At 45.2% G+C, this 26,465-nt stretch overlaps 1 protein-coding gene across 5 annotated transcripts in view; it reads right to left on the bottom strand.

The window, feature by feature from the left end:
- The window catches only part of LOC122919601, a 143,876-nt gene that overhangs the window by 78,869 nt on the left and 38,542 nt on the right, over window positions 1-26,465 (bottom strand). For all 5 annotated transcript variants that reach the window (XM_044268714.1, XM_044268711.1, XM_044268712.1 and 2 more), the window contains one exon: window positions 15,705-15,846. In XM_044268714.1, coding sequence (XP_044124649.1) covers window positions 15,705-15,846 — 142 coding nt within the window. The remainder of the gene's footprint in view (window positions 1-15,704; window positions 15,847-26,465) is intronic.

Raw genomic sequence — 26,465 nt, 5'->3', positions numbered from 1 at the left:
AGGGGGAGTAGAAGGAAGGTGATTTTTACAAATCACGGCTGCCTTGTTCCTCAATCCTTACTGGGTCATCTTGCGGAGGGATTTCTGGAGGATTATTCTCAGTAAGGCATTGTAAAGGAATTCTTCTCCTCATAAGGAAGCGTGTTGAAAAGGATATGTTAACCTCGCACCCGGGAGGGGAGGCTGAGTGCATGTGTTTATAGTAGGTCGTCTGACTAAAGACCTCCAGTCAGCCCAGCGTTCCACCAGCACCGCCAAGATTTACAGCTGACAATCGCACAGGTCCATCCAGAAAGTCACTTCTCTCTCTCTCTCCCCCCTCCTCTCATATCTCTCTCTCCCCCCTCCTCTCATATCTCTCTCTCCCCCCTCCTCTCATATCTCTCTCTCCCCCCTCCTCTTATATATCTCTCTCCCCCCTCCTCTCATATCTCTCTCTCTCTCCCCCTCCTCTCATATCTCTCTCTCGCCCTCTCATATCTCTCTCTCCCTCCCCCTCTAATATCTCTCTCTCCCTCCCCCTCTAATATCTCTCTCCCCCCCTCATATCAATCTCTCTCCCCCCTCCTCATATCTCCCCCCCCCCATATCATATCAATCTCTCTCCCCCACCCCCCTCTCATATCAATCTCCTATTCCCCTTCTCATATCTAATATCTATCTAATATCAATGCAAAAAAATGTGCCACTTCTGCAACCACTCATTGCAAGTTTGAAGTATGGATGTGCCTAACCAGGTTAATGAGATCCATTCCAGATTTTTAACAAAAAGTTGCAAACAAAAAGTCACAAACTCACTCCAGTAGGGGTTAGCCTAAAAGGAACCCGTCCTCAACTTTATGCTAACCTCACTGAGGGCAGCATAAATTAGTAACAGAAATGCTGATTTCAGCGGTGTGTCATGAGCAAAAAGTAAGTGGTTGAAATCAACTTACCAATCTCTACTTTATGCTGCCGTTAGAATCTGCAGCATAAGGCCTCATGCACACGACTGTTGTGTGTTTTGTGGTCCGCAAATTGTAGATCCGCAAAACACGGATGGCGTCCGTGTGCGTTTCGCAATTCGTGGAACGGCACGGCAGCCATTGACATAACTGCCTTTTCTTGTCCGCAAAACGGACAAGTTAGCGGTCCACAGAACTGAGCAACGGATGCGGACAGCACACGGAGTGCTGTCCACATCTTTTGCAGCCCCATTGAAGTGAATGGGTGCACATCCGCAAAAATAGCGGCTCAGATGCGGACCAAAACAACGTTCATGTGCATGAGGCCTAAAGTTGATGACAGGTTCCCTTTAAAGGGAGTCTGTCACCTGCTCTGAGTGTTTTAGACCGCTCAGATCGAGTTATAGAACGTTCCCCCCCCCCATTAAAATAGTACCTCTCCCCTTGCAGTCCTCTGTCCTGCCTTCCTCTCCTACTGCATCCTCTGGGCCTGTTGACTGTTAAGATCAGTGCCTCTGCCCATAGTAGGCAGAGCATTGCGCATGCCCAGCGGTGACCAGCGCTCGAGAGAAACTCCAAGCCAGAGGAGGAAGATGCAGTAGGAGAGGAGGGTAGGCCAGAGGACTGTAAAGGGATCGGTTATCTGGGCACCTGCAGCCGTACCTCCGCCCCTGGGCACTTGCGACAGCTAATTTGCATAACTCCATAAAGTACTTTTTTTCAGGATCTCTACATGGGACAGACACAAGAGAAGTACTATTTTAATAGGGGGGCAAACGTTCTATAATGCGATCTGAGCGGTCTAAAACCCTCCGATTTTGAGAGATTAGTGTTAGGTTTAAAGATGTACCACATCTGCAGAAGCAAAACTGACATGAAATATTCCCCTGATGAGAAATTCCCCCTCATGAGTTTTTATCCATCTGATGTATCTAACATTTGATCCCTCAAGATACAATGGCCTCAGGATACACTATTGTCACCATACAGTTGTCTTTTCTGACCCATCGTACGGTGAAACCGGACTCAACATAGAATATCTCAGACTCGGATCCAACCAATCAAGGCCACTTCTCTGGTAAGACAGCTGGATTAGTTTCTAGTTATCAGCTATCCCTGACTGTTATTTGTAAGGACTTGTTGTATCTGTCCTAGTTATCTGCTTATTTTTCTTAAATCTTCATCTTCTCTCCTACCGGCTTGGATGACATTTTGGGGCTTTGGAACAGATTACTCAACTTATAATTGTTTCAACATAAAATGGTCTGGATATCTGTATCGTCTATCTGTATCTATCTCTTAATCTATTGTTAATCTACTTTTTTAGCATCCATCTTTAGTACATCTATTAACCACTTCAGCCCCGCTAGGTGAAACCCCCTTCATGACCAGGCCACTTTTTACACTTCGGCACTACACTCCTTTCACCGTTTATCGCTCGGTCATGCAACTTACCACCCAAATGAATTTTACCTCCTTTTCTTCTCACTAATGGAGCTTTCATTTGGTGGTATTTTATTGCTGCTGACATTTTAACTTTTTTTGTTATTAATCAAAATATAACGATTTTTTTGCAAAAAAATGACATTTTTCACTTTCAGCTGTGAAATTTTGCAAAAAAAACGACATCCATATATAAATTTTTCGCTAAATTTATAGTTCTACATGTCTTTGATAAAAAAAAAATGTTTGGGCAAAAAAAAAATGGTTTGGGTAAAAGTTATAGCATTTACAAACTATGGTACAAAAATGTGAATTTCCGCTTTTTGAAACGGCTCTGATTTTCTGAGCACCTGTCATGTTTCCTGAGGTTCTACAATGCCCAAACAGTAGAAAAACCCCACAAATGACCCCATTTCGGAAAGTAGACACCCTAAGGTATTCGCTGATGGGCATAGTGAGTTCATAGAACTTTTTATTTTTTGTCACAAGTTAGCGGAAAATGATGATGATTTTTTTTTTTTTTTTTTCTTACAAAGTCTCATATTCCACTAACTTGCGACAAAAAATAAAAAATTCTAGGAACTCGCCATGCCCCTCACAGAATACCTTGGGGTGTCTTCTTTCCAAAATGGGGTCACTTGTGGCGTAGTTATACTGCCCTGGCAATTTAGGGGCCCAAATGTGTGAGAAGTACTTTGCAATCAAAATCTGTAAAAAATGACCGGTGAAATACGAAAGGTGCACTTTGGAATATGCGCCCCTTTGCCCACCTTGGCATCAAAAAAGTGTCACACATCTGGTATCGCCGTACTCAGGAGAAGTTGGGGAATGTGTTTTGGGGTGTCATTTTACATATACCCATGCTGGGTGAGAGAAATATCTTGGCAAACGACAACTTTTCCCATTTTTTTATACAAAGTTGGCATTTGACCAAGATATTTTTCTCACCCAGCATGGGTATATGTAAAATGACACCCCAAAACACATTCCCCAACTTCTCCTGAGTACGGCGATACCAGATGTGTCACACTTTTTTGCTGCCAAGGTGGGCAAAGGGGCACATATTCCAAAGTGCACCTTTCGTATTTTGCAGGGCATTTTTTACACATTTTGATTGCAAGGTACTTCTCACACATTTGGGCCCCTAAATTGCCAGGGCAGTATAACTACGCCACAAGTGACCCCATTTTGGAAAGAAGACACCCCAAGGTATTCCGTGAAGGGCACGGCGAGTTCCTAGAATTTTTTATTTTTTGTCACAAGTTAGCGGAAAATGATGATTTTTTTTTTTTCTCTTTTTTCCTTACAAAGTCTCATATTCCACTAACTTGCGACAAAAAATAAAAAATTCTAGGAACTCGCCATGCCCCTCACGGAATACCTTGGGGTGTCTTCTTTCCAAAATGGGGTCACTTGTGGGGTAGTTATACTGCCCTGGCAATTTAGGGGCCCAAATGTGTGAGAAGTACTTTGCAATCAAAATCTGTAAAAAATGACCGGTGAAATACGAAAGGTGCACTTTGGAATATGCGCCCCTTTGCCCACCTTGGCATCAAAAAAGTGTCACACATCTGGTATCGCCGTACTCAGGAGAAGTTGGGGAATGTGTTTTGGGGTGTCATTTTACATATACCCATGCTGGGTGAGAAAAATATCTTGGTCAAATGCCAACTTTGTATAAAAAAATGGGAAAAGTTGTCGTTTGCCAAGATATTTCTCTCACCCAGCATGGGTATATGTAAAATGACACCCCAAAACACATTCCCCAACTTCTCCTGAGTACGGCGATACCAGATGTGTGACACTTTTTTGATGCCAAGGTGGGCAAAGGGGCGCATATTCCAAAGTGCACCTTTCGTATTTCACCGGTCATTTTTTACAGATTTTGATTGCAAAGTACTTCTCACACATTTGGGCCCCTAAATTGCCAGGGCAGTATAACTACGCCACAAGTGACCCCATTTTGGAAAGAAGACACCCCAAGGTATTCCGTGAAGGGCACGGCGAGTTCCTAGAATTTTTTATTTTTTGTCACAAGTTAGCGGAAAATGATGATTTTTTTTTTTTTCTCTTTTTTCCTTACAAAGTCTCATATTCCACTAACTTGCGACAAAAAATAAAAAATTCTAGGAACTCGCCATGCCCCTCACGGAATACCTTGGGGTGTCTTCTTTCCAAAATGGGGTCACTTGTGGCGTAGTTATACTGCCCTGGCAATTTAGGGGCCCATATGTGTGAGAAGTACTTTGCAATCAAAATCTGTAAAAAATGACCGGTGAAATACGAAAGGTGCACTTTGGAATATGCGCCCCTTTGCCCACCTTGGCATCAAAAAAGTGTCACACATCTGGTATCGCCGTACTCAGGAGAAGTTGGGGAATGTGTTTTGGGGTGTCATTTTACATATACCCATGCTGGGTGAGAGAAATATCTTGGCAAACGACAACTTTTCCCATTTTTTTATACAAAGTTGGCATTTGACCAAGATATTTTTCTCACCCAGCATGGGTATATGTAAAATGACACCCCAAAACACATTCCCCAACTTCTTCTGAGTACGGCGATACCAGATGTGTCACACTTTTTTGCAGCCTAGATGCGCAAAGGGGCCCAAATTCCTTTTAGGAGGGCATTTTTAGACATTTGGATCCCAGACTTCTTCTCACGCTTTAGGGCCCCTAAAAAGCCAGGGCAGTATAAATACCCCACATGTGACCCCACTTTGGAAAGAAGACACCCCAAGGTATCCAATGAGGGGCCTGGCAAGTTCATAGAATTTTTTTTTTTTTCGCATAAGTTAGCGGAAATTGATTTTTTTTTGTTTTTTCTCACAAGTCTCACTTTCCGCTAACTTAGGACAAAAATTTCAATCTTTCATGGACTCAATATGCCCCTCAGCAAATACCTTGGGGTGTCTTCTTTCCAAAATGGGGTCAGTTGTGGGGTGTTTGTACTGCCCTGGCATTTGAGGGTCTCCGCAATCATTACATGTATGGCCAGCATTAGGAGTTTCTGCTATTCTCCTTATATTGAGCATACAGGTAATGAGATTTTTTTTTCCGTTCAGCCTCTGGGCTGAAAGAAAAAAATGAACGGCACAGATTTCTTCATTCGCATCGATCAATGTGGATGAAAAAATCTCTGCCAAAAAAAAAAAAATGGAGGGGAAAGGCGTCTGCCAGGACATAGGAGCTCCGCCCTACATCCATACCCACTTAGCTCGTATGCCCTGGCAAACCAGATTTCTCCATTCGCATCAATCGATGTGGATGAATAAATCATTGCCGGGATTTTTTTTTTTTTATATATATATATACACAAAGTGTTTGCCAAAGCATAGGAACGCCGCCTCCTCCTCAGCTCGTATGCCTTGGCAAACGTATCTGTCACTGCAGAGGAGAAAATCCCGTCTTGCAGCGCCGCATACACCGACTTGCGTGTAATCTGACAGCAGCGCAATGCTTCTGTCAGAATGCACATCGGTGCTGCAGCTGGTCGATCGGTTGGTCCACCTGGAAGGTAAAAAGACAAAAAAAAAAAAAGAAAAAACCAGGCCACAACGCAATAATTTTATTAACTTTGGAACAGAACGTGTAACTTTAACTTTTGGAACTAAACATTAACCTGTTTGCTTACCTGTTTTTTTTTTTTTTTTTGTTTTTTTTTTTTTACCTTTATAGAACAAACCTCTCCTTCCCCATGGGTCAATGTGCAAAGCGCAAATCGCCCAAAGATGTGGCGAAGTGCGTTATGCACTTTGTCCCATGTGAAAGGAGACGTTTGCAGCAGCAGTGAGTGAATGGGCCCTAATAGCCCTGTGTGCCTGTCCTGGTGAGATGATCCCTATGCTAATAGTGTACCTGTGAGTGGTACTTCCGGAAACACTCTCCAAAGCATAGGGCAGGGTGGTCCGGACAGTCAGGACAGAAATAGCGGGTGTCACGCCTTATTCCACTCCTGCTACAGACACTACATCTTTTTCGGGGTGACGGTTGGGTTGAGGTACCAGGAACGACATTGGGGAAATGTCGCTCGTGTAGACGGCTAACTACACTGGTGGTTGGGGCCACGGAACCTCCTGGATACAGGAGGTTCTCGATGATCTCTTCCTGAAATTTGAGGAAGGATCCAGTTCTCCCAGCCTTACTGTAGAGAACAAAACTATTGTACAGAGCCAATTGAATTAAATATACAGACACCTTCTTATACCAGCGTCTGGTGCGTCGGGAAACTAAATACGGAGACAACATCTGGTCATTGAAGTCGACCCCTCCCATGTGGAGGTTATAGTCGTGGACTGAGAGGGGCTTTTCAATGACACGGGTTGCTCGCTCAATTAGTATTGTCGTGTCTGCGTGAATGGAGGAGAGCATGTAAACGTCACGCTTGTCTCTCCATTTCACCGCGAGCAGTTCTTCGTTACACAGTGCGGCCCTCTGCCCCCTTGCAAGACGGGTGCTAACGAGCCGTTGGGGGAAGCCCGCGCGACTAGTTCGCGCGGTACCACAGGCGCCAATCCGTTCTAGAAACAAATGCCTAAAGAGGGCCACACTTGTGTAAAAATTGTCCACATAAAGATGGTACCCCTTGCCGAATAAGGGTGACACCAAGTCCCAAACTGTCTTCCCACTGCTCCCCAGGTAGTCAGGGCAACCGACCGGCTCCAGGGTCTGATCTTTTCCCTCATAGACCCGAAATTTGTGGGTATAGCCTGTGGCCCTTTCACAGAGCTTATACAATTTGACCCCATACCGGGCGCGCTTGCTTGGGATGTATTGTTTGAAGCCAAGGCGCCCGGTAAAATGTATCAGGGACTCGTCTATGCAGATGTTTTGCTCTGGGGTATAAATATCTGCAAATTTCTGGTTGAAATGGTCTATGAGGGGCCGAATTTTGTGGAGCCGGTCAAAAGCAGGGTGGCCCCTGGGACGGGAGGCGGTGTTGTCACTAAAGTGCAGGAACCGCAGGATGGCCTCAAAACGTGCCCTGGACATGGCAGCAGAGAACATGGGCATGTGATGAATCGGGTTCGTGGACCAATATGACCGCAATTCATGTTTTTTTGTCAGGCCCATGTTGAGGAGGAGGCCCAGAAAAGTTTTAAGTTCGGAAACTTGGACTGGTTTCCACCGGAAAGGCTGGGCATAAAAGCTTCCCGGGTTAGCGGTGATAAATTGTGTGGCATACCTGTTTGTTTCGGCCACAACTATGTCTAAAAGCTCCGCAGTCAAGAACAGCTCAAAAAATCCCAGGGCCGAACCGATCTGAGCCGTCTCAACCCGAACTCCAGACTGGGCAGTGAAAGGGAAAACTACAGGTGCGGCTGAAGTTGGGGACTGCCAATCAGGGTTTGCCAGCACCTCTGGGATTCTAGGGGCTCTACGGGCACGTCTTTGCGGTGGCTGCGACGGGGTCACTACTGCACGTGCCACCGTACCAGCTTCAACTGCCCTTCTGGTGCTCGCTACTTCACCAGGTTGTACGGCAGTGCTGGTACTAGGTCCAGGGAGGGCTGGGCTGCTGGTGTATGCCTCACCACGTAATCCGACAGCACCAGCCCCACTCTGCTGCTCTTGAAGCGGATCCTGCGCAACCTGCGGTCTAGCGACACGGGGCCGGGTACGCCTGGTGGTATCAGGGACCTCAGCCTCCTCGTCCGAACTTTGGGTCAGAGAGCCACTGCTTTCTACAGGTTCGTATTCTGACCCGCTGGATTCATCAGATGAGGGCTCCCACTCCTCATCCGACTGGGTCAGAAGCCTGTAGGCCTCTTCAGAGGAATACCCCCTGTTAGACATGTGGGCAACTAAATTTAGGGGTATTCCCTGAGACTACCCAAGAAAAAAAAAGCAAGCCTGTCTTACAAAGGGGAGCCTAGCGAAGTACCGGAGGCCGCTGCGGTTGATAAAAAATATCAAAACTGATTTTTTTATCGCCGCAGTGCGTGTAAAGTGAATGTGCAGTGATCAAAAAAAAATTTTTTTTTTGTCACTGCGGTGGGGCGGGTGTGGGCGAACGCACGTGTGGGCGACCGATCAGGCCTGATCGGGCAAACACTGCGTTTTGGGTGGAGGGCGAACTAAAGTGACACTAATACAATTATAGATCTGACCGTGATCAGTTTTGATCACTTCCAGATACTATAAAAGTACAAATGCTGATTAGCGATACGCTAATCAGCGAATAACGGACTGCAGTGCGGTGGGCTGGGCGCTAACTGATCGCTAACTACCTAACCAAGGGACCTAAACTATACCTAAAACCTAACGGTCAATAACAGTGAAAAAAAAAAGTGACAGTTTACACTGATCACTTTTTTCTTTTCACTTGTGATTGACAGGGGTGATCAAAGGGGTGATCAAAGGGTTAATTGGGGTTCAGGGGGGTGATCAGGGGCTATAGTGTAGTGTTTGGTGTACTCACTGTGAAGCCTGCTCCTCTGCTGGATCCAACCGACGAAAAGAACCAGCAGAGGAGCAGGCAGCCATATAACAGATCATATTTACAAATATGATCTGCTATCTGGCACTTTGATTGGATTTTTTAAAAATCAGCAACCTGCCAGCGACGATCATTGGCTGGCAGGTTGCTGACGAAATACCTCTCGATGAAATGCCGGCGCGAACTGCGCACGCGCGGGCGCATACTCGCGTCATCTCGCGTCTCGCGAGATGACGCGTATATGCGTGACTGTGCGCAGCGCTGCCACCTCCGGAACGCACATGTGCGTTAGGCGGTCCGGAGGTGGTTAATCTATCTCATACCTATTTATCTACTGTATATCTGTCTGGTCCATACTAAACAAATAGAATTTCACATATTTTTCTGGGTCTCTAGGATAAACCATATTAAACGTGGACATTTTTGGAATTACTTGCACACCAACACAATCAGCTGAGACAGCACATCATACTTCTGAAGTACAAGCTGACCTAATACTTTAGTTTTCCCTTGCATACCTATACATAAGAGTGAAGTTTGCACACCACTCGCATTTACACTGCGCCGACTGGGCAGGCAATTATCTGGAAGGGACCGTTCTTTCCAAAAAGCTGCCTGCTCGTAAGTGGAGGAAAGAGCTGCATTTACATGTAGCAATCGCCTCCACTGTATGGGGACAAGAGATGGCTACATCAATCATACAGATTCATGGGTCCTGGGCAGCAGATTGCTCTTTACACAGCACAATCTGCTGCCCTAAAATGATTATTTAATGCGCTGCATCAACAATGAATTCACACGAGGAACAAGCATTTTTCTCATTCATGGGGTAATCGGCAGCACATTTATGGGAACCAGCATTCTTAGTAATGTTTGTTCCCGATAATCGGCCTAACAATTATGCAGTGTAAAATAGCCTTAAAGGGAACCTGTCATCAACTTTATGCTGACCTCACTGAGGGCAGCATAAAATAGTGACAGAAATGCTGATCTCAGCGATGTGTCACTCATCAGCTATAAGTAAGTAGTTACAGAGAACCAGCATCATAATCATTGCAGCCCAGGTCTTAAAGAGTCAAATCTACCTGAGAAGAGTCATGGTTATTATAATCTCCTGCTCTCTCACCCATCTGCTGATGATTGGCAGTTCTCTCCTAGAGAGAAAGGGAGAAAACTAGGTAGAAGCCGGTCAGTCATCAGCAGGAGAGCAGGAATAACCAGGACTCTTCTCAGGTGGCTGTGACTCTTTTCCAGGCCCAGTCTGCAATGATTGTGAAGTTGGTTCTCGGCAACCACTTACTTTTAACTTATAAATGACAGACCGCTGAAATCAACTCACCGGTCTCTACTTTATGCTGTCGTTTGTATGGGCTGCATAAAGTTGATGACAGGTTCTCTTTAACCCTTAAATTCACTGTAGTGATATTAATAGCCAAGACATTGATGGACAAGAGTTGCATGTATGGAACCTAATGTATGCATTCCTGAGCCCTGGATTCACTTCATGTGACCAAAAACACTCTTACCAAGGTCCTTGAGAACTGCACTTAGAGACCAAATCCCTACAGGGATACATGAATTAAAGAGTATCCTATTAAACTGAGGATATTACCTGTTAGGTATCAATTTAATCAGCTTGATCAACCCTTTCTTTTGTTTCTAGGTTGAATTGCTGCTAAGATATATTTATTTACATTGCAAATTAGTTATGTAGAGCACCAAGAAGCTGGATGTAGCCCTTGGAGCACTGCGCCTCTACTTCCAGATGGACTGATGTCACTGGCGGCTTCATAGACACCGGAGGAGTGCACAAGCAGCAGCTGAGAGCATGGAAAGGTCAGTATTCTCTACTCCCCATACAGCCCTATTTGCAGTCTCCAGAGGCTACGCTGCCAAAGACCGTCGACACCAACATGCTTGCCAGAGCATTACTAGTGGAAAGCGTGATTTTGCTAAAATAAAATAACACCAATGACTATGGCACACCATAATAACTCTGGACCACCAATAACTATTTGTGAGGCATAGCACAGGCATGAGAATACAGGGCTAGACATCTTGTCAATCAAAAAGGAGGGACGAGTGTGCAGAGCAGACTGGCGTAGCTGTGCTCTAAGCGTAAAGGCTAGTCCCTTGGTGGTCGAAATAACTAAATTGCATATAAATAAAATAAAAAAAACAACACATCACTGCAGCAGTTCAACCTAGAAACAAATGAAAGATATCAATTTAATGATAGAATGATCAACCCTACTAGGCGATAGTCCGGTGTAATAGGACTGATCATGCTGACTAGAGTTGTTGCGATACGAAAATTTTGATTCGGTTTAGATACCATAAAAAGTATTGCGATACTCAATACCACGCGAAAAAAATAAAACAAAAGAGCCACGTGCATTTTGCATTTTTTTAAATGGCGAATCGCGCAGATTTTTAAATATTTTAATAGTTTGGACTTTTCGGACGTGGCGATGTTTATTTATTTATTGTTTATATATTTTATATGTAAAATTGGGAAAGGAGGTGATTTATACTTAATATTTTGGTGTGTTTTTTTTTTTTACTTACAGTTTATTTAATAACTATCCTGGGATCTTCTAATCCCTTGTCCTATTCACCCTAATAGAGCTCTATTACGGTGAATAGGACCTCACACTCTCCCTGCTGCCCTGTGCATAGTGCACACAGCAGCAGAGAGATTACCATGGCAGCCAGGGCTTCAGAAGTGTCCTGGCTGCCATGGTAACTGATCAGAGCCCCAGGATTTCACTGCTGGTGCTTAGATCAGATGGTGCTACCACTGCCCCCAATGACCAGGAGGGGAGGGGACCCTGTGGCCACTGCCACCAATGATTATAATACTGGGGGGGTTGGGGCACTGCGCCACCAATGACAATTAACCCTTAATACAGGAGGCGGGTACTGGCAGCAGATCAGCGGCAGTTAACCTTTCAGGTGCTGCACCAGAGGGGTTAACTGCCGCTGATCGCAGCTCCCTGTCAGAGGCAGGGTGCCAGCTATGTGATTCTGCTGACGGCACCTGCCTCCTGTATTAAAAGTTAAAGACGACCTTATATGGGTTTAGACTTAGTTAACCAGCAGGCTACATGGAGCGGCGCCCAGGGATGTCCCAGCACTTACTATTATTCTTGGGCGCCGCTCGGTTCGCCCGCTGCGCGCCTGTGCCCCATTACCGTCTCCTGCAGTCCTGCTCCATCTGCTAATTACTATCGGAGCAATGGGAAAGAGACCGCAGCTTCTCTAGTGGGCGTTCCTTCTCCCTGCGCTGCGATTGGACAGCGCTACAGCCAGGGTGAGAAGGAACACCCACTAGAGAAGCTGCTGTCTCCTCCCCATTGCTCCGATATTAATTAGCATATGGAGCAGGAGAGGAGACAGTAATGGGGCACTGCGGGCGAACGGAGCAGCGCCCAGGAATAATAGTAAGTGCTGGGACATCCCTGGGTGCCGCTCTATGTAGTCTGCTGCTTAAAGTCTGGGACCCATGAAAAGTACCATCATTGGTGGCACAGTGCGCCCGCCCCTCTGTCCCCATTGGTGGCAGTGGCAGCATCACAGGGGGAGAGAAAGACTGCTTCCTTCTCCCCTGTGCTGCTGAGGGAACATGAATGCGCCGACAGCAGCGCGCTCATGTTCAGAGATACTAAACTGCGCAGAAGCGCAGGCCAGTATAGAAAAAATGGAAATCCCGGTATCGTATCGATACCGGGACAAAAGTATCGATTGGGTATCGAAATTTCGATACCCGCAACAACCCTAATGCTGACAGATGCTCTTTAAGGGGGGATTTATTAACATATTTTAGTTAGTTTAGTTTTAGTGAATATGATAAACTTTGCAACTTGGTTTGCGGGAGAAAAAAAAAAGGTGAGAGAAGTGTGCATGATCACATGTAGTAATTCTAGAAACAGCACATGTTCATTGGATGATCCACAGAATATTTACACAGGCCTATTACTGGGAATGAGTGTTCTTAGTTCCTTTTGCACTGAATTCTCTGTAGCGATTCAGTCTCAGATATCAGAGACTGCTGCTGTTAGTTTACTATAAAGGCATCCATAGACAAGAAATACATGTATGGAACCTAATGCATGTATTCCTAAGGCCTCTTTCACACGGGCGTCATGTTTTTTGCCCGGATAAGAGCCGGGTGCGTTGCGGGAAAATGCGCGATTTTTACGCGCGAGTGCAAAACATTGTCATGCGTTTTGCACTCGCGTGAGAAAAATCGCGCATGTTTGGTACCCAGACCCGAACTTCTTCACAGAAGTTCGGGCTTGGGATTGATGTTCTGAAGATTGTATTATTTTCCCTTATAACATGGTTATAAGGGAAAATAATAGCATTCTGAATACAGAATGCTTAGTATAATAGTGCTGGAAGGGTTAAAAATAATAAAAAAAGTTAACTCACCTTCTCCTCTTGTTCGCGTAGATCCCAGTCTGTTCTTTAGCTGTGGGCTGAATGACCTGAGGTGATGTCAGATCACATGCTCCAATCACATGGTCCATCACCATGGTGATGGAGCATGTGATCTGACATCACCACAGGTCCTTTAGCCCACAGCTAAAGAACAGACCGGGATCTACGCGAACAAGAGGAGAAGGTGAGTTAACTTTTTTATTATTTTTAACCCTTCCAGCACTATTATACTAAGCATTCTGTACTCAGAATGCTATTATTTTCCCTTATAACCATGTTATAAGGGAAAATAATACAGTGAATAGACTGTCACCTAGAACCCATGCGTGAAAATCGCACCGCATCCGCACTTGCTTGCGGATGCATGCGATTTTCACGCAAACCCCATTCATTTCTATAGGGCCTGCGTTACGTGAAAAACGCACAAAGAGGAGCATGCTGCGATTTTCACGCAACGCACAAGTGATGCGTGAAAATCACCGCTCGTGTGCACAGCCCCATAGAAATGAATGGGTCAGGATTCAGTGCGGGTGCAGTGCGTTCACCTCACGCATCGCACCCGCACGGAAAACTCGCCCGTGTGAAAGGGGCCTTAAGTCCTGGACGCGCTTTATGTGACCAAATACAGGAGTGGCTCTCACTAAGGTCCCTGAGATCTAGAGACCAAATGAGGTACAAACATTAAAGAGGACCTGTCACCGCTCCTGACATGCCTGTTTTAAAGGGAGTCTTTCACCTAATATGAGCGGTTTAGACCGCTCAGATCAGGTTATAGACTTTTTGACCCTCATTACAATTGTACCTTTCTTTTATGTGTCCCTCGTCCAGATCATGAAAAAAAAAAAACACTTTTTAAACGTATGCAAATGAGCTTCTGAAGGTGCCCAGGGGCTGCATTATTGGGCGATGTGCCCAGAAAAACACACCTCTTTTAGCCCTCTGGCCCACCCTTCTGTCCTATTACCTCTTCCGCCTTTAGCCGGCGAAAGTCACGAGCGGCACCAGAGGACGGAGGGCCAGCTGTCTTTAGAAGGCCGGCACATTCGCAATATGAAAATCTGTTCCTTTGCCCATAATGAGCAGAGCCGTGCGCAGGTGCGGGCCAGTTCCCAGCCTGACTTCTTCTCTTGCCGCTCGTGACGTCTGCCGGCTGGAGGCAGAGGAGGAAGTAATAATAGGACAGAAGGGTGGGCCAGAGAGCTGAAAGAGCTGTGTTTTTCTGGGCACAACACAAAGTAACGCTGCCCCTGGGCACCTTTCATAAGCTCATTTGCATACGTTTAAAAATTATTATTTTTTTTCCCATGATCTGGACGAGGAACACAAGTACAATTGTAATGAGGGTCAAAGAGTCTATAACCTGATCTGAGCGGTCTAAAACACTCATATTAGGTGAAAGACTCCCTTCAATAGCTTCATGCATCCTCCCCATGTAATAATTCTGGAGCATCTATTCTTATGGCTTTATGTTGTGCCATTCCTTTATTATTCCTGCTAGAAGTAATGAATGAACTGGTTACCACCCCTATGTACCCTTACTGCAGACTGCTAGCAATTCATTCATAACTTCTAGCAGAAATAATAAAGGAATGGCACAACATAGAGCCATACACATACATGCTCTAGAATTGTTATTACATGGGGAATGCATGTAGCTATTATAACAGGCATGTCAGGAGAGGTGAAAGGTCCTCTTTAAGGGGATTTATTAACGTCTTTGATTAGCCTCCAGTTACAAGTTTTGGTGCTCCCTATATTTGCGATACACTTTGCAACTTTATCTTCTTGCCACTTTGGGGAAAAAAAACATAGTGAGAAAAGTGGGCATGTTTTGACACATTTACCAAATATTATGATCTATTCAGCCTAAAGATGTTCTAAAGTGACTTAGACACATGCGTCTTGACAATTTAATCCAACGGACCCTTGTTGAAGTAAACTGCACCAGTCTCAAGAAACCTGCACTGATGTGTCTAGAATCTTTCAGTTACTCCTGGAGAAATAGTCTGCTGAATGAAAAATGATGCATAGCCAGAGTCAAAGCAATTTCTTTTGAAGTAAAGCCTGTATTAAACCAATAGATTATCTGACAGATTTATTTTTTTTAATCAATCATTGGTCAGATGGCCGTTTACACACACAGATCTTTTGTTATGCACACCAACTATTGGTCTGATTGAACAGATACTGGTCAGATAATCAGTTGGTGTAATACAGGCCTAACAGTGATAGTGATATTTGCTTGTGTTATTCCTCTTGAAGACTGGAGGATAATTGGATGGTGCATTGAGGGCTTTTGTGTACTTCTGCAACAATTTGGCAAAATAATCAAACATCTCGATTTGCACATACTAGTGAAGGCACAAAGGTAGCAGAGAGGCATTTCACAGATTATGGTTGGGTCAAAGACCCTTCAAACCTCTTTCAACTCACCTTGCAGATGTGAGGATCGGCAATCAGCAGCATGAGCTTTCTCTAGGATGGACAAGATCTTTTCTTCTAGATCTAAACGTAGTGTAGACATTTCAGCAGACGAACACAGTGACGGCTCAGCTGAGTTCTCTTTATTCACAGACTTCACATTTGCCATTAGGAGAGAAAAAAAGGACAAAACTAATAAGTGATTATCCACTTAAGGGACACTACAATCAATTTATTTTAAAACCACATAGTAGTCTATATGCAAATAATGTATTTATTTTATTTTTTGTAGAAAAAAGGGATAGATTGTTTTCTGGATATAATTTTGGAAGTCACTCCATGTAGTCTACTTCCGGTTCTGACTCTTTAAAGTTTACCTCCAGTTATATAATAACTTTCCATAAATGAGGTGACTATAAGAAACTTTGAAATATATCTTATTAAAGAAAAAAAAATTCTATCTGCTTTTACTAGGCTTCTTTGCCCTTTCCTGTTTTTAACATTGATTTATATGAAGAGAGGAGGTGGGAGGAGGATGTGGGATAAGAGACACAAACTGCAGTTTCTTAGCTCTGCTACACTTAGCACTTTTGACTCTACTACATCCAGTAGGATAAGGCTGAGTTCACACGAGCGTGACAGATTTTGTCCGGATGCGTTCAGGGTGCGTTCAGTTAAACTCGCACTATTTTGCAAGCAAGTTCAGTCAGTTTTGGCTGCAATTGCGTTTAGTTGTTCAGTTTTTTCCGCGCGGGTGCAATGCGTTTTGATGCGTTTTTCACGCGCGTGATAAAAAACTGAATGTTTACAAACAACATCTCCTAGCAACCATCAGTGAAAAACGCATTGCATCCGCACTTGCTTGCAGATGCAATGCGTTATTAACGCAGCCCCATTCACTTCTATGGAGCCAGGGCTGCGTGAAAAACGCAGAATATAGAACATGCTGCGATTTTAAAGCATTGCAGAAGTGATGCATGAAAAAAAATGCTCATGTGCACAGCCCCATTGAAATGAATGGGTCAGGATTCAGTGCAGGTGCAATGCGTTCACCTACTGCATTGCACCCGCGCGGAAATCTCGCCCGTGTGAACTCAGCCTAATGCTCTACCATTGTTCAGAGTGAGGTAATAAATCGCTTACTAGCTGCAGCAGCCTCTTCCTCTATCCATTTTGAGTGTGAGGCTGGACACAGATGGACCTAAAGCCTCTTTCACACCAACGATACGGATTGTGTCAGGATGCGTTCAGTGAAACTTGCACCATTTCACAAGCAAGTTCAGTCAGTTTTGTCTGTAATCCGTTTTGATGCGCTTTTCACAACCATCTCCTAGCAACAATCAGTGCAAAACGCATAGCATACGGATCAAATCCGGATGCAATGCGTTTTTCACTGAAGCCCCATTCACTTCTATGAGGCCAGGGCTGCATGAAAAACGCAGAATATAGAACATGTTGCAATTCTCACGCAATGCAAAAATGTGTGAAAAACAACGATTATAAGCACAGATCCATTGAAATTAATGGGTCAGGATTCAGTACAGTACTATACGTTTACTTCATGCATTGCACCAGCACTGAAAACTCACTTGTGTGAAAGGGGACTAACAGAGATAAGAGACAGCAGTCAGATGCCCAGGAGGAAGCAAAATTCTTTAGGCTACTTTCATACTAGCGTGCAGCGGTTTTCTTCCAGACAATTTGGGGCATATTTGCTGGGTTCCGGGCAGATCTCTGCCAGTTACCATTATAGTCCCCATATAGCCAGACGGAGACTTCAAGCTACCGGCAATGCAGCAATTCACCTATACTTTTAATTTCTGAAAACTTTATCTAACCTTAAAGTGGAGGCACATTTTAAAAGGTTGTCTTGTTTGAGAGAATGGGGGCATAGCACTAGGATATGCCGCCATTGTTTTATAGCTGCGGGTCTCCACTGGGTCTGGCCACCACCAAGCGCTCTCCCCGTAGTAGTGAATGTGAGTGAGCCCGCCGCGCTTGCGTGGCCACTGCTCCCGTTCACTTTTATGGGCTCGACAGAAATCGCATATCCTAGCGATATGCCCCCATTGCCTGTGATGAGAAAACCCCTTTAACTTCCTACTTTGTTTGGACATATGGGGGGGAGATTTATCATCTTATATGCGCCTGAAAATTTATACTGTTGCAGGAGCGACTTTCAAAAAAATTTTTTTACATCTCCCACTTTTTCATCGTCCTTGCCACTTTTCTGAAAGGAGGCATGGCCAGCCTCACTGACATATTTATCTTCATTTACGCCAGATGAATGAAGGCAGAAATCTACGGCAGCTCTGACCTGTCAGAGTTCTAGTTAGGCTACTTTCACACTCGCGTTTGCTGTGGATCCGTTATGGATCTGCACAAACACATCCGTTAATACAACCGCATGCATTCCTTCAGAACAGATCCATTTGTATTATCTTTAACGTAGCCAAAACGGATTAGTCTTGAACACCATTGAAAGTCAATGAGGGACGGATCCATTTTCTATTGTATCATATTGCGTCAGTGAAAACGGATCCGTCCCCATTGACTTACATTGTGAGTCATTGTGACTTACATTGTTTGGCTCAGTTTTGTCAGACGGACCCCAAAACGCTGCAAGCAGCGTTTTGGTGTCCGCCTCCAAAGCGGAATGGAGGAGGAATGGAGCCAAACTGATGTATTCTGAGCGGATCCTTATCCATTCAGAATGCATTAAGGGCAAAACGGATCCATTTTGGACCGCTTGTGAGAGCCCTGAACAGATCTCAGAAACGGAAACCAAAATGCCAGTGTGAAAGTAGCCTTAAGCGCTTGGACTCCAGGAGAAGGCGCCTAATTTATGATGAGGCACGTGCCTCTTTCATAAATTAATTACAAAATGCACTTACTGTTTGCATCCAGCAGCGCCAGATCCAGAGAATTCTCTGCCGGAGTACAAGCTGCACATGGTCAATTAGCCTATGAGATTTACTATTATTGGAGTGACCAAGATAAAACTGTCACAAGGACATAACATCAAGTTCAAACTTGAGAGGGTTTTTCCAACCAGGACGTGGATGGCATATGGCTACAGTATGTAATTAAAGGGGTTTCCTGAGACTTTATAACTGATGACTTATCCTCTGGTCATCAGTATTTGATTAGTGGAGGTTCGACACCCGGGACCTCAGCTGATCAGCTGTTTGAGAAGGCAGCAGGGCCTCGGCCTTCTCGCAGCTTTCCCTAGGCCGTGTGACATCACGTCATCGGTCACATGGCCTAGGATTAGCTCATTCCCATTTAAGTGAATAGGGATGAACTACAGTGCCGAGCACAGCCACTATACAATGTAAGGCTCTGTGCTTGGTGAGCAGGGAGAAGGCTGCGGTGCTCACAGGAACGCTGATGCCTTCTCAAACAGCTGATCGGCTGATCAGATACTATTGACCCGGTTTCGGTGCGGATTTTCCGCAGCGAATGAAGAAAATCCGGTCAGGAAAAATAAAATAAATTGACATGCTGCTGATTTTAAAATCCGCACCGCAGGTCAAAATCCGTGCGGAAAAAATCTGCATCGTGTGCACTGAGAATTTCGAATTTTCATAGAATAAAATGTACATGACCTACAGTGTGGATTTTCCGCACGCAGTCCTTATCATGTGCATTTAGCCTTAATGTCTGATCACGGTTCCTCAGTGAACACAAGCGCAAAGAGGATGCAGCCATTGTACGTCTACTGACGAGGAGCTGTGTTTGATATTTAAAACAAAAGGCTAGTCAAATGAATAAAGCCAAAGTGGCCTCCAGTCAGTACCCACAGAATAAAAATCATCAACATCCTTGTTAGGAAACCACTTTAAAGTAAGCATAAACATGATACCAAACTTCTGCAAATGGTTATCTGGAAAGTAAGCCAGAACCCCTATTTATTCACAGTTGTTTTGGGATACATGATAATGGAGTTGTGGACGACTAAGAACATGTATTCATCTGTTCAAACCCCGTATCTGTCTTATGGCTGGGCTGTTGATGTTTTTAATGATGTAACAATAAACTTTTGGATTTTATCGAGTGCTGGAAGATTTTCTATTTGGAAACTAGGGTTCTGGTTGGCTTTGCGAGATGCAATGTGGACTGGAACTGAGATGGTACGTGCTCTCCCTGAAGACAGAGGCAGATATTTAAGAAAATGCTTCTGGGAAATAAGTTTTCAAAACAGCCTCTCCTCCAGACTAAAACTCTCTTTCTAGCGAAGCAGTAGAATGCAGTATTGGTAATATCAGACATACAGGCACCAAATCAAACCCACTGCGATGTCTATATGCTCTTTTTAGGCATATGGACATCATAGGGAAGGTTCCTCCTCTGGGAAATCTCTCGATGAGCAGGAACAGAGTCACTGTGTACGAGCGGCTTCTATTCTGGTGGACTGGAGCCCTCCTTAGTTTACACAGGCAGCCATTTATTAGAGTGTAATGTAATACCACAATTCTCCTGCAGTGGTCCCTTCAGGGAAAGTGACTGACTGCAGCCTTCCAGAAAAATTAGCTGTTTGCCAGGGGTGCGGAGCACGGGACCCAAGCAATCTGTGCTGTCCCAGACTGCAGGACTAAGAAACTTGCTATGAACGAAAATGATTGGTAAAGTCATGCTACATGTATGGACTCTATACCGGGCATTTTGAGAGCTTAGAAAGTACATATTACAGACTGATCCTGTGTACCATAGTATAGGGCCTCGGTGTGATATACTTGTTGGGTAGATTTACTAGTCTCATTTTTAGATTTTTATGATTAGTAAATTTCCTCCATTGTATTCTATGATACTTCTTTAACATGGCAGGCAGTGGAGCATTAGGTACAGCAATGGCCCACAGCTGGATAATATCACTTTACGATCGATGGAAGTGCATGTTTGACAACCATGCATAACAAGAAAAGGCCTGGGCCCCAACCTCGGTTTCCTACAGACAAATAAGGACCTAGCTACAAGTGACAAACCAGCGTTCAACCTTACACCATTATACAAGTCAGATGATGAAGTTCTGAGTGCATTTTGACTCCTGCAGCGTCATTGTCATCTGTGACACCCGGGGAGTGTCTGTAGCACCAGGTCTCTGCCCCTCCCAGCTCTACCACCACAGATCCAAGCCTGTTTGAAGCCCTGCTGGCAAAACCCCACATTACAACCCTTGCCATGTCTCAGATGTAGACGTGATGTCATCGGTACAGGGAACCAACAGAGCAGAAAATATCACCGACCACGATGGAGTGCATGAAAACAGGGCCTTATAGATAGACAATCACTATTGGGGCACAAACACAGATCCCAGCCAAGGCATAGCGCAATTTTTTTAAACTCCTGCAGAAATGTCCTATCCTTGTCCGCGAAACGGACAAGGATAGGACATGTTCTATTTTTTTGCGGGGCCGCGTAACAGATTTACAGATGTGGACAGCACAGGGGTGTGCAGTCTGCATTTTTTTAATGGGTCCACATCCGATCCGCAAAAAAAAAAATACGCGGATCAGATGCGGACCAAAACTACAGCCGTGTGCATGAGCCCTTAGTAAGTGATAAGGTGTTGTTTCCTGTCAACTGATGCTGAAACATGCAAAACCAGAATACCCCTTTAACCACCTCCGGACCGCCTAACGCAGATGTGCGGTCCGGAGGTGGCAGGGCTGCGCACAGTCACGCATATACGCGTCATCTCGCGAGACGCGAGATGACGCGAGTATGCGCCCGCGCGTGCGCAGTTCGCGCCGGCATTTCATCGAGAGGTATTTCGTCAGCAACCTGCCAGCCAATGATCGTGGCTGGCAGGTTGCTGATTTTTAAAAAATCCAATCAAAGTGCCAGATAGCAGATCATATTTGTAAATATGATCTGTTATATGGCTGCCTGCTCCTCTGCTGGTTCTTTTCGTCGGTTGGATCCAGCAGAGGAGCAGGCTTCACAGTGAGTACACCAAACACTACACTATAGCCCCTGATCACCCCCCTGAACCCCAATTAACCCTTTGATCACCCCTTTGATCACCCCTGTCAATCACAAGTGAAAAGAAAAAAGTGATCAGTGCAAACTGTCACTTTTTTTTTTCACTGTTATTGACCGTTAGGTTTTAGGTATAGTTTAGGTCCCTTGGTTAGGTAGTTAGCGATCAGTTAGCGCCCAGCCCACCGCACCGCAGTCCGTTATTCGCTGATTAGCGTATCGCTAATCAGCATTTGTACTTTTATAGTATCTGGAAGTGATCAAAACTGATCACGGTCAGATCTATAATAGTACTAGTGTCACTTTAGTTCGCCCTCCACCCAAAACGCAGTGTTTGCCCGATCAGGCCTGATCGGTCGCCCACACGTGCGTTCGCCCACACCCGCCCCACCGCAGTGACAAAAAAAATTTTTTTTTTGATCACTGCACATTCACTTTACACGCACTGCGGCGATAAAAAAATCAGTTTTGATATTTTTTATCAACCGCAGCGGCCTCCGGTACTTCGCTAGCCTCCCCTTTGTAAGACAGGCTTGCTTTTTTTTTCTTGGGTAGTCTCAGGGAATACCCCTAAATTTAGTTGCCCACATGTCTAACAGGGGGTATTCTTCTGAAGAGGCCTACAGGCTTCTGACCCAGTCGGATGAGGAGTGGGAACCCTCATCTGATGAATCCAGCGGGTCAGAATACGAACCTGTAGAAAGCAGTGGCTCTCTGACCCAAAGTTCGGACGAGGAGGCTGAGGTCCCTGATACCACCAGGCGTACCCGGCCCCGTGTCGCTAGACCGCAGGTTGCGCAGGATCCGCTTCAAGAGCAGCAGAGTGGGGCTGGTGCTGTCGGATTACGTGGTGAGGCATACACCAGCAGCCCAGCCCTCCCTGGACCTAGTACCAGCACTGCCGTACAACCTGGTGAAGTAGCGAGCACCAGAAGGGCAGTTGAAGCTGGTACGGTGGCACGTGCAGTAGTGACCCCGTCGCAGCCACCGCAAAGACGTGCCCGTAGAGCCCCTAGAATCCCAGAGGTGCTGGCAAACCCTGATTGGCAGTCCCCAACTTCAGCCGCACCTGTAGTTTTCCCTTTCACTGCCCAGTCTGGAGTTCGGGTTGAGACGGCTCAGATCGGTTCGGCCCTGGGATTTTTTGAGCTGTTCTTGACTGCGGAGCTTTTAGACATAGTTGTGGCCGAAACAAACAGGTATGCCACACAATTTATCACCGCTAACCCGGGAAGCTTTTATGCCCAGCCTTTCCGGTGGAAACCAGTCCAAGTTTCCGAACTTAAAACTTTTCTGGGCCTCCTCCTCAACATGGGCCTGACAAAAAAGCATGAATTGCGGTCATATTGGTCCACGAACCCGATTCATCACATGCCCATGTTCTCTGCTGCCATGTCCAGGGCACGTTTTGAGGCCATCCTGCGGTTCCTGCACTTTAGTGACAACACCGCCTCCCGTCCCAGGGGCCACCCTGCTTTTGACCGGCTCCACAAAATTCGGCCCCTCATAGACCATTTCAACCAGAAATTTGCAGATATTTATACCCCAGAGCAAAACATCTGCATAGACGAGTCCCTTATACATTTTACCGGGCGCCTTGGCTTCAAACAATACATCCCAAGCAAGCACGCCCGGTATGGGGTCAAATTGTATAAGCTCTGTGAAAGGGCCACAGGCTATACCCACAAATTTCGGGTCTATGAGGGAAAAGATCAGACCCTGGAGCCGGTCGGTTGCCCTGACTACCTGGGGAGCAGTGGGAAGACAGTTTGGGACTTGGTGTCACCCTTATTCGGCAAGGGGTACCATCTTTATGTGGACAATTTTTACACAAGTGTGGCCCTCTTTAGGCATTTGTTTCTAGAACGGATTGGCGCCTGTGGTACCGCGCGAACTAGTCGCGCGGGCTTCCCCCAACGGCTCGTTACCACCCGTCTTGCAAGGGGGCAGAGGGCCGCACTGTGTAACGAAGAACTGCTCGCGGTGAAATGGAGAGACAAGCGTGACGTTTACATGCTCTCCTCCATTCACGCAGACACGACAATACAAATTGAGCGAGCAACCCGTGTCATTGAAAAGCCCCTCTCAGTCCACGACTATAACCTCCACATGGGAGGGGTCGACTTCAATGACCAGATGTTGTCTCCGTATTTAGTTTCCCGACGCACCAGACGCTGGTATAAGAAGGTGTCTGTATATTTAATTCAATTGGCTCTGTACAATAGTTTTGTTCTCTACAGTAAGGCTGGGAGAACTGGATCCTTCCTCAAATTTCAGGAAGAGATCATCGAGAACCTCCTGTATCCAGGAGGTTCCGTGGCCCCAACCACCAGTGTAGTTAGCCGTCTACACGAGCGACATTTCCCCAATGTCGTTCCTGGTACCTCAACCCAACCGTCACCCCGAAAAAGATGTCGTGTCTGTAGCAGGAGTGGAATAAGGCGTGACACCCGCTATTTCTGTCCTGACTGTCCGGACCACCCTGCCCTATGCTTTGGAGAGTGTTTCCGGAAGTACCACTCACAGGTACACTATTAGCATAGGGATCATCTCACCAGGACAGGCACACAGGGCTATTAGGGCCCATTCACTCACTGCTGCTGCAAACGTCTCCTTTCACATGGGACAAAGTGCATAACGCACTTCGCCACATCTTTGGGCGATTTGCGCTTTGCACATTGACCCATGGGGAAGGAGAGGTTTGTTCTATAAAGGTAAAAAAAACAAAAAAAAAAAAAAACACACCAGTAAGCAAACACGTTAATGTTCAGTTAAAAAAGTTAAAGTTACATGTTCTGTTGCAAAGTTAATAAAATTATTGCGTTGCGGCCTGTTTTTTTCTTTTTTTTTACCTTCCAGGTGGACCAACCGATTGACTAGCTGCAGCACCGATGTGCATTCTGACAGAAGCATTGCGCTGCTGTCAGATTACACGCAAGTCGGTGTATGCGGCGCTGCAAGACGGGATTTTCTCCTCTGCAGTGACAGATACGTTTGCCGAGGCATACGAGCTGAGGAGGAGGCGGCGTTCCTATGCTTTGGCAAGCACTTTGTATATATATATATATAAAAAAAAATAAAAAAAATCCCGGCAATGATTTATTCATCCACATCGATTGATGTGAATGGAGAAATCTGGTTTGCCAGGGCATACGAGCTAAGTGGGTATGGATGTTGGGCGGAGCTCCTATGTCCTGGCAGACGCCTTTCCCCTCCATTTTTTTTTTTTGGCAGAGATTTTTTCATCCACATTGATCGATGCGAATGAAGAAATCTGTGCCGTTCATTTTTTTCTTTCAGCCCAGAGGCTGAACGGAAAAAAAAAATCTCATTACCTGTATGCTCAATATAAGGAGAATAGCAGAAACTCCTAATGCTGGCCATACATGTAATGATTGCGGAGACCCTCAAATGCCAGGGCAGTACAAACACCCCACAACTGACCCCATTTTGGAAAGAAGACACCCCAAGGTATTTGCTGAGGGGCATATTGAGTCCATGAAAGATTTAAATTTTTGTCCTAAGTTAGCGGAAAGTGAGACTTTGTGAGAAAAAAAAAATAAAAAATCAATTTCCGCTAACTTATGCAAAAAAAATAAAAATTCTATGAACTTGCCAGGCCCCTCATTGGATACCTTGGGGTGTCTTCTTTCCAAAGTGGGGTCACATGTGGGGTATTTATACTGCCCTGGCTTTTTAGGGGCCCTAAAGCGTGAGAAGAAGTCTGGGATCCAAATGTCTAAAAATGCCCTCCTAAAAGGAATTTGGGCCCCTTTGCGCATCTAGGCTGCAAAAAAGTGTGACACATCTGGTATCGCCGTACTCAGGAGAAGTTGGGGAATGTGTTTTGGGGTGTCATTTTACATATACCCATGCTGGGTGAGAAAAATATCTTGGTCAAATGCCAACTTTGTATAAAAAAATGGGAAAAGTTGTCTTTTGCCAAGATATTTCTCTCACCCAGCATGGGTATATGTAAAATGACACCCCAAAACACATTCCCCAACTTCTCCTGAGTACGGCGATACCAGATGTGTGACACTTTTTTGATGCCAAGGTGGGCAAAGGGGCACATATTCCAAAGTGCACCTTTCGGATTTCACCGGTCATTTTTTACAGATTTTGATTGCAAAGTACTTCTCACACATATGGGCCCCTAAATTGCCAGGGCAGTATAACTACGCCACAAGTGACCCCATTTTGGAAAGAAGACACCCCAAGGTATTCCGTGAGGGGCATGGCGAGTTCCTAGAATTTTTTATTTTTTGTCGCAAGTTAGTGGAATATGAGACTTTGTAAGGAAAAAAGAGAAAAAAAAATAAATCATCATTTTCCGCTAACTTGTGACAAAAAATAAAAAATTCTAGGAACTCGCCAGTGCCCCTCACGGAATACCTTGGGGTGTCTTCTTTCCAAAATGGGGTCACTTGTGGCGTAGTTATACTGCCCTGGCAATTTAGGGGCCCAAATGTGTGAGAAGTACCTTGCAATCAAAATGTGTAAAAAATGGCCTGCAAAATCTGAAAGGTGCACTTTGGAATATGTGCCCCTTTGCCCACCTTGGCAGCAAAAAAGTGTGACACATCTGGTATCGCCGTACTCAGGAGAAGTTGGGGAATGTGTTTTGGGGTGTCATTTTACATATACCCATGCTGGATAAGAGAAATATCTTGGCAAAAGACAACTTTTCCCATTTTTTTATACAAAGTTGGCATTTGACCAAGATATTTTTCTCACCCAGCATGGGTATATGTAAAATGACACCCCAAAACACATTCCCCAACTTCTCCT

Source organism: Bufo gargarizans, chromosome 9 (assembly GCF_014858855.1).
Source record: "Bufo gargarizans isolate SCDJY-AF-19 chromosome 9, ASM1485885v1, whole genome shotgun sequence".
NCBI classification, from domain to species: domain Eukaryota; kingdom Metazoa; phylum Chordata; class Amphibia; order Anura; family Bufonidae; genus Bufo; species Bufo gargarizans.
The sequence above is the reverse complement of the archived record's forward strand: the minus strand, read 5'-3'. Positions and strand labels throughout refer to the sequence as shown.